Raw genomic sequence first — 9,650 nt, forward strand, 5'->3', positions numbered from 1 at the left:
AAAACAGCAGAAATGAAATGAAATTATTTGCAATAATCATTGAACTTAAGATGTTAACATGATTTTAACAATTATCCAATATGTTTCGTCATTTGACATGCAGACAACGGTTACATCTTAGTGGATAATAATAATGTAATATAATTAAATTACAGCTGTGTTAGATATGAATTTGGATAAGGGGCAAAATTGGAGGCCCAAAAGGAATGGTTATTTTTATCATATTATATTTTCAGATATTTAAAAAGTTAACGAGGAATGGAAAGCAAAAGTAATATTGAATTTTAGAATGAAACATGATTTACAAATATTTCTAAATAAGCATGCGCATTTTATATTTATTTAAAAATTGAACCGATTGATCAATCACAATAAGTTATAATTGTAACACTGCTATTAATTGAGAGTGATTCGACTGCCAGGTTCTTAGTTATTAAATTTGCAAATCAGCACAAATTTCTCATGTGTTCAAACAAGGCCCTAATTCCTCATGTTTAAATATGGCGCCAAATTCCAAAAGATTATTTTTATTGTTTTTGCTTGGATTAATTTTGTTTTGTTTTTTTACACAGACTTAGTTTACCTCTTTTTGCTCAAATATCCGCCGCAGCGAAGCGGTAGGACGTGCGATTGCGGCATCTTAGTTTTTAGTATGTATTGTTCACAAAATCAATTGATGCACTATAAGATAATCTAAACTAACTAATAATGTCTTTTCTTTCTTCTATCTTTTACTTTTTTGTAGCACAATATAAAGTAAAAAAAAAACACGGCTTTAAATGTTTATTTAGATTCATTTTTAGCATTTAAAACTGTTTATCAAATTGGCTCGATTGCTTCGTATATCGTATGTGTGTCAATATCTTTTTAACTATCATGATGATCCTGGTTTCAAATTATATCATCGGTCCTTGCCAAATTTTCAAATTCTTCAGTGCATCCAACGTCTTGTAATGAGTAACAGCGAAAGATAATTTGACGAGAAATTACAAAACGAAAGATAAATTGAAGATTTGGCATGCCTTGTTAGACAAAGCTATTGTCTAACAAGGCATGCCAAATGTTTTCCAACTCATTGCATGGCCTCGGATATCCATGGTCTCCAGAGGAGTTTGTGCACGCCCGAACAATGCTTCAATCATTTGAAAATCCTTTGTGACTTATAATAAAGAGTCTTCAGTGGTTTTCTTATACTTTATTCTCTTTTCTTACATACGATGGACTAGATATTAAATAGTTAAAAATTTTTATTCTCATCCATAAATGCATATAACATATCCCATATCGCTTTTCTTTTGTGGTTGAGAGCAGTTCCGTTCTTCATGACTGTGTCAATCTCAATGTAGTTGATCTGATCTCTGGTAGCTGGAAGCCATTCTACCGGCAGCAGATCCGAAGTTTCCGGAATGGGTACTCTGTATTAAATTAAAAACGCATTATAATCTAGCTTAAAACACAGTAAATACTCAAATAAAATTTTAAAAACAAAATTTTATGAACGATGCGGGAATCGAACCCACCACCTCCGGCGTTCCGTGCCGGTGCTCTAGCCAACTGAGCTAACCGTTCGAGTACCGCCACGTTATTACATTCTGTTTGCTTTGTTCAACTCTCAGGTTGTGTCTTCATCTATAGGATCTACTTTACAGTTGATAACCTGCTCAACCCCAATATTTGCACATTAGGAAATTGACTTGAGATGTCGCTCTTGCAAATCTAAACAATATGTTATGTTTTTTTAAAGTGATAACCCTCACTTCTATGATTAATACACACTATCTTACATTATGTGTATTAATCCTAAAAGTGAGGGTTATCACTTTAAAAAAACATAACATACAGTAAATACTATTTTTAACTGTTAAAATTACAAGAAACTCAAAAATACTCCATACACGGATATTTATCCCTACTAATATTATAAATATGAATGTAAGTTTGTTTGTTACGCTTTCACGCCTAAACCACCGAACCGATTTTGGTAAAATTTAGTACACAGATAGACTAGAGCTTTAAAAAAGGACACAAGCTACCTTTTATTGCAAAAAAATTAAAGAAGGGGTTGAAATAGGGAATGGCAGTTTGTATGGAAAATTGTCATCATCGAAGATAAAACCTTGAAAATTTGTAATAAGGCACATGATAAAAAATAATTTATAAACATTTGTTCCAGCATTTTTGAAACTTTGACCTACACAGGGATGAAATAGGAGATAAAGCTTCACAGGGCAATACTATTAAAGAGACTGTCCATAATGACAGCGCTGTATCATAGAAGAGAGGAGAGAGCAGTTTCTATATTTTGTATTATTTGAAAAGTATCCTAAAAAATAAAAAATGTTGCCCAAAGTAACTCAATGCGGACAAAGTCGTGGGTAAAAGCTGGTACTTAATTAATCAAATACTCCTACGTGTGCGGTATTTTCAGGGTACCTTCGAACATGGGTACAACATGGGTACCTTTGAAAAAAGCTCGGACACCCACATTAAAAAGGCCGGCAAAATATTTACTATGATGATTCTTGAGCGCTAGTTACTAACCACCAACTTAAAACTTGTTCAAAATTCTAACGAATCAAAAAACTAATAAAACAGTGTTCGTGTAGGAGAGAAATCACTTTGTAGATGAACAGTACGTAGCTTAATTGTAGCATGTAGTCAATTAAATAACATCTAATGCGGTAATAGTATATTCACTCAAGGGAATGACCGCACTCGCTTCGCTCGTGCATTCAACTTCGCTTTTGTGGGCAATCGACAACATGTCGCATGAGTTGCGCATACTATTTCGAATTACAAATGCAACGACTTAAGTGGGGCCAAGGGCAAAGCATATGACAATGGAATAACCATATTAATTTAAACTGTCAGACGCGTCAACCTCAATTCAGTTTTGATATTTCGATTGTGTTTTTTTTTTTGGACATTATTTTATGTATTTTAGCAATTTTATCTAAATTTCGTGTTCCAAGTAATAGTAATTTTAAAATAGGCAAACGGCTCTTTTTCAACCGTAACAGCGAGCGCCAAGATACTGTTACCGCATGAATAATACAAAATAATTTTGACATTGTTTATGTTTACACTTAAAGCTTAAGTCTAAGTTAAGGTATTTAATGATTACTTACCCATATTTAGCAAAGTTCGTCCACATCATTGACATCCTGTCCACTATTAGTTCATCGGCCTCACTTAAGTTGCTATCGAACAATTCCATCTCGAACTGATAACCAAACTCATCTGCATGAACTGCCCCGCCTTCCGTGACATTCATTCTCGACTTTACAAAATTTCTGCCACCACTATAAGAGAATATATACTGATAGACTTTTGCATTACTGTTCTTAATTATCAAATCAATACTCCTTTGTACCGGGTAAGCGTAAGTATAATCTGAACTGAAATCAATTAATTCATTTCTTAGAGCTATACTCATTTCTTCATCACCAATATAAAATCTTCGCATAATACGTGCAATCTCATCGTCTTCTATTTGTAACACTGCCATCGCTTCTTCAAACAAGTTTAGATACTTGTAATCCTCTGCTGATAAATAAATCAAAGACATTAACATTTCTTGATTGTTAAAACCTGATATTATATCGATTGATTTAACTTTCTCGTTATTGTAGTCAAATGGTTCTAAAATGATATTTTCAACACCGGGAAATTCTTTTTCGATACAGAGTGTGTGGGATAGTCCAAGATTTGAATTGGTTTCAATGAGAGTCTTTGGATCTATTAACGATAGGAAACTCAAAGCTCTTTCAATACTATCTGTTGGAAATCCTAATTCTCGAGCTAATACTAACGGCGCATTTATATTAGAAGTTTGTAGAAGTCCAGGTATAAAATGAGAACCGCTCTGTAATATAGCACGACGAAACAGCTTCTCTTGGTTCGATAGTAAGTGTAATTCAATGGATACTGCTCCTGCACTGTTTCCAAAAACAGTTACTGCATCCTTATCACCTCCGAAGTAATCTATGTTATTTTGTACCCATCTTAGTGCTAGAAGTTGGTCTTTTAGACCCTGATTCCCTGGCATTTCCGGTGTATCTAAGCACATAAAACCATATGGTCCAAGTCTATAGTTAAAAGTTACTAATATGACTTCATGTTGTGTTAGATATTTTGGACCGTAGATGTAGCGACCTGCAAATCCGATCTTAAAGCTTCCACCATATATAAACACAAGAACTGGTAATTTCTTGGACAGTGGGTTACTAGGTACATATACGTTCATGTGAAGGCAGTTTAAATCACCGACGTAAGTATTATTAAACTCTTCTATTTGCGGACAAATGGCTGAGTCATTGTTGGCGTTGAAGATGCCGTGGAATTTCGGATTGGGTACAGCTGGCTGCAAGAATTTAATTCTTTCAATTAAATATTATTGGTATGTAAGCTTATTATTATATATAATAAATATTTATAATATATAATTATTATTACTATCATTTCAGTATCTAGTAATAACATAAAAATCAAAAGAAGCCAAACACAATAATTATATATTTCATAAAGTAAGTTAAGTTTTAGCTGAGCTCTGCGGGTTGAGTAAAATAATGGGTTTAGAACTGTTGCGGCTGGCCCGCATCCTATAATAGAGAGCCAACATTAGAGACGGGCAATGCTTTCGATTACTTACAAACAAGTCATCCAGTGAATCTGAAGTACACTAACTAATTTGTTTAAATATGTGTAGACGTACTAAATTTTGCAATGCAACAACCAACGTTAGCGCATTGCAATTTGGTTACAGTCAGTTAGAAATTCTGCCACAGATCGCACCCTTATGTAGTCGTTCCATTGATCATCATATTCGACTACAATTACTTGACCATAACAACGTTACGGTAGGTGACTCAATATCCGGATAGCATACAAAAGATCGGTAAGTATTTGCTCCTAAGAATTGAAGAGTCCGTTACTTTGTCATGGACCGTTGAAGTATATTATTTCCAATAAGAAAAGAATAATCGAAATCGGTTGGCGCGATATTCAGTTATTCGTCCATTTACTTATACCAAATTTAAGCATTAGGTATATGGTTTTCTCATGGTTGCCATTGTCAGATCTAGATTTGCAAATTGCACTACACGGGAAGGACCAGCTATCAAATTCAAAAAGAATTATCAAAATTGGTTCACCAAGTAGAAAGTTCTGAGGTAACAAACATAAAAAAACATACTGATGAATTGTATACCTCCTCCTTTTTTGAAGTCGGTTAAAAAGGCATAAAGTCAGAAAATACCAGAAGAATCATAGAAGCGTTGACGACCTCTATGAATAGTGAACGATTTAATCATGGCCCTTGAGGAGATGACTCAATATTGGTGACCCCGACGAACACCGACCCCAAAAAATCTTTTCGGTGGTGCAAGTGACTTTGGTAAACTATTCAGTGGACAAATTAAGTGCCAATTTTGATGATGAATCCGGTGACAGGACAGTTATCACAGACTGCTGCTCAGCAGGGGCCACTGCAAATCAAGCCGGAGCTTAGTGACGTGTCGGCAATTTCTGTTACTAACCGTATTCCCGAATTTTGGACTGACCAGCCAAGAGTATGGTTCATCAGAGCGGAAGCGGTACTAGGTCCTCAAAAGATTGCTGATGAAGCTCAGTTCCATATAGTTGTGTCAAAACTGGGTAAAGAGGCTATACAGCAGGTAACTGATTTACTGATCAAGCCCCCTGACAGTAAAAAATATGAAGCACTTAAGAGTAGGTTGCTGACTATTTATGAGGAATCGGAGAATCGCCAGATTTAAAAACTGGCGAAATGGAACTAGGCGACCAAAAACCGTCGCAACTTCTTCGCCGTATGCGCGATCTAGGACGGGAGAAAATACCTGACGATATGTTAAGGATATTGTGGCAGGGCCATCTTCCCACTGCTGTGCGAGCCGTGCTAGCCGTAACGTAAACTAAGGATATAGATAATCTGGCCACTGTGGCCGACAAAATCATGGAGACTTCGCAGCAGCCACAGATTTCTGAGTTATCCTCGCCTCAACCTATTAGAGGGGACGATAAGATTTTGGCTGAAATTGCGAAACTGAGCGTTAGGTTAGCCAATTTAGAGATCTGGCAGCACTTCGCGTGGGAGAGACTCCAGCCGTTTCCGTCAACGTTCCCGGTCTCGCAATCACAGCAAGACCCGTCGCAGCCCTCAGAGCGAGGACTGGCTCTGTTTCTACCACTTCCGATTCAAGGAGTGCGCCAACAAGTGTGTGCAGCCCTGTTTCTGGAAGAAGGGAAACTAGAATGTGCGCAGGTACATGAGGCGGATATCTGTGCAGTTTCTCCAATGCATCGCCTACGTGTTATGGACTACAACAGTGGTTACAATTTTTTAGTAGACACAGGTGCGAATGTTTCTGTTATTCCGGTAAGAAAACGTTATTGTAATAATTATTCTAAGTTATCCGATTACAAACTATACGCAGCTAACGGTACCGAAATTCGAACCTTCGGTATAAAGTCATTAGAGCTCAATTTGCGTTTACGTCGTCCGTACCGCTGGGATTTTATCGTAGCCGACGTAAAACAGCCGATTCTCGGTGCCGATTTTTTAAGGGCATATAGTTTGTTAGTGGATGTAAGGTCACGCAAGTTGATAGATAAGGTGACTAATTTGAATATTTCAGCATCTATTGTGAACTGTAACGTAGCTTCTGTAACCACTATTGACAAAAGTCATCCATACTGTGATGTAATTTCTAAATACCCAGATATTACTAAAAATGTTAATTATAAGAATAGTCCTAAGCATAATGTGTATCACTACATTGAAACTACAGGTTCTCCAGTACACGCTCGTGCTCGACAACTTCCGCCAGATAAGTACAAACGTGTAAGGGCGGAAGTAAGATAATGCAGGAGATGGGGATATGTCGCCCATCGAAAAGCCCATGGTCTAGTCCGTTGCACGTAGTACCTAAGAAAAACGGCGAGATTAGGCCATGCGGAGACTTTAGGCGATTAAACGCGATAACGAAGCCGGATCGTTATGCCGTGCCGCGTTTACACTATTTTGCTTATCTGTTGGATGGTAAGACTATTTTTACTCGAAAGACGTTATTAGAGCCTACCATTGCATACCTATTTTCCCGAATGACATTGAAAAGACCGTGATCACGACATCCATTGGACTTTTTGAATTCCCAATGATGACTTTTGATTTCCGTAATGCAAGTCAAACTTATCAACGGTTTATGGACCATTCGGTACTTCAAGGTTTTGATTTTTTATTTACAATTGTTGATGACGTAATCATAGCTTCAGAGTCGGTAGAACAACATAAAGAACATTTACACAAAGTTTTTGAACGTTTCAGTAAATTCGGTTTATCTATTAATCTCAGTAAATGTTGTTTTGGAAAATCAGAAATTGAATTTTTAGGGCATACAATATGTAAGAATAGCATTTGACCTTTAGTTAGCAAAATCGAAATTATTAAAAATTATCCTAAGCCTAAAACGATTGATGAGTTACGTCGCTACTTAGGAATGGTAAACTTTAATCGTTCTCATTGTATGGACATCCTGTGCTGACAAAGCTTTTGATCGGTGCAAGGCGTGTTAACAAGAAGCGGTCACGTTATCTGCCCCACGTTGCGAGGTTCCAATTTCATTAATGACTGACGCTTCAAATTCTTGCGTTGGAGCAGTCTTACAATAATATGTAGATAATAAGTGCAATTCGCAAAAAAATTCAGATGCTCAAACCAAGTATTCCACTTATGATCGCGAATTACTTAGCGATTCGTCATTTTAAAGATTTAATAGAAGGCCGTAAGTTACATATATACACATGACATACACAGATCATAAGCCCTTAATTTACGCTTTTAAAAAAACGAGATACGAAAAAGAAACACCTAGACGCATAAGACAGCATTCATTAGCGAGTATACTACCGGCATTAGACATATTACAGATTCCGAAAACGTGGTTGCAGATTCCTTATCACGCATAGAGACCATACACTGTCCTACCTCTATTAATTATGAGGAGTTGTCAGACGCCCAAGGTGCGGATGAGGAGCTCTCATACATCATCAATGACGTTAACAAGCGTACTCAATTCAAGAAAATAGTTATGCCCATTTGTAGCAAACCTATTTTTTATGAAATATCGACGAACAACATTAGGCCGTACTTACCTAAGCATTTTCGTAGATTAGCTTTTGACACAATACATAATTTAGGACATCCAGGCATACGCTCATCTAGAAAAATGGTGTCTAGTAAATTTTTTTGGCCATGTATGAATCGCGACATTGGGATTTGGTCTAAGAACTGTTTCGTATGTCAATGCACTTAAGTAGTTAGACACACTAATTCAGCCGTGCAAGCTTTTCCGTCGTGTGGTAGATTTGAATACGTGCACATAGATCTCGTTGGACCTCTTCTAACCATCGATCAGGGACGTCAGTTTGAGAGTGACTTATTTGCTAAACTTATGGTATGTACTTGGTATCAATAAAATTCAAACAACCCCATATCACCCACAAAGCAATGGCGCCATCAAAAGGTGGCATAGATGTTTAAAAGAGCGCGTTTAATTCAAAAATCTTCATCCTGGGTTGACGAATTATCAGCCGTATTATTAGTTCTTAGAGCACCTATTCGAACAGGCAATAAGCTTAGTGCAGCCTCGCCTAGATATTTTTAATAAGGAGATAATCACAACAGGTAATGATTTCACCTACGTTCAAAAGTTGCGTGGCATTTTGAACAGTTTAAGACCTCATTCCAAGTCTCATAGTAATTCGTCATTTTTTGTTCATTCTGAGTAATGTTTATTATGTAATATGTGTAATGTGTGAAAAGAAAATATTTAAAAAAATGTTTATTATGTAATATGTATAACATGTAAACAAAAAATATAAAGTAACGTTTATCATGTAAAAGTTTTTTTTAAGAAGGGGGATGATGTGGGGACAGCTGTCGACGTGCGCAAATGACGAGTCGTGAGTTGTCTCTGGGCCCCGTCGCGCATTAGACGAGTGTTAATTAATAAATAATGGACGTGTAATTACTCGTTTGATTTAATCATGGCCCTTGAGGAGATGACTCAATAACTGTATAAAAAATTTCGAGTAAATACTAACAACGCTCTTCTTCAAATCGTGTTTGTATTATAAATTATGGTACGTATCTGAGATCACACTTGGGCAGGTTTTATATGACACCAAGAGCTCGTGTCTACCCAAACTAATAATTACATGGTAACTCAACATACCCCGAACACATTAGCTGGATCAACAACAGCGTAGGGTATCCCCGTGAACTTGGAGATTCCCTCATCATAAACTCCTCGCACCCATCCTTGATCTATCCTCACCAACGGCAAAGCCACCGCCGCCTCCACCAAAAACAATAACATCCACATCTCACTAATCCACACTTCGAACTTGCAAAAAATGCGATTTTATATATATACAAGATAAGCACTATCTAAATATGATAATATAATTAATGTTTTTGAAATCATTTACTTAATTAAACTAGCAGCTATGTCCTGACTTTGCCTGAGTTGAATTTAGTATGAGGCTCGTATTTTAAAATTCGTACCAACTGCCAATACGTAATCTGTGATTAAGTGTATTTTGTCTATTCTCTGACAACAGATTATGTT

The 9,650-nt window shown here is 36.6% G+C and overlaps 1 protein-coding gene across 1 annotated transcript; it reads right to left on the reverse strand.

Moving 5' to 3' along the window:
* Nucleotides 1-1,180: 1,180 nt before the first annotated feature.
* Nucleotides 1,181-9,408, reverse strand: LOC126977252 (bile salt-activated lipase-like). Its single transcript, XM_050825990.1, has 3 exons — nucleotides 9,255-9,408; nucleotides 3,129-4,363; nucleotides 1,181-1,415 (listed from the first exon to the last, which is right to left on the reverse strand). Exons 1-3 carry the CDS (start codon nucleotides 9,402-9,404, stop codon nucleotides 1,238-1,240), a joined length of 1,563 nt encoding a protein of 520 aa, XP_050681947.1. The 5' UTR covers nucleotides 9,405-9,408; the 3' UTR covers nucleotides 1,181-1,237.
* Nucleotides 9,409-9,650: the final 242 nt, after the last annotated feature.

Source organism: Leptidea sinapis, chromosome 44, assembly GCF_905404315.1.
Source record: "Leptidea sinapis chromosome 44, ilLepSina1.1, whole genome shotgun sequence".
Classification (NCBI taxonomy): Eukaryota; Metazoa; Arthropoda; class Insecta; order Lepidoptera; family Pieridae; genus Leptidea; species Leptidea sinapis.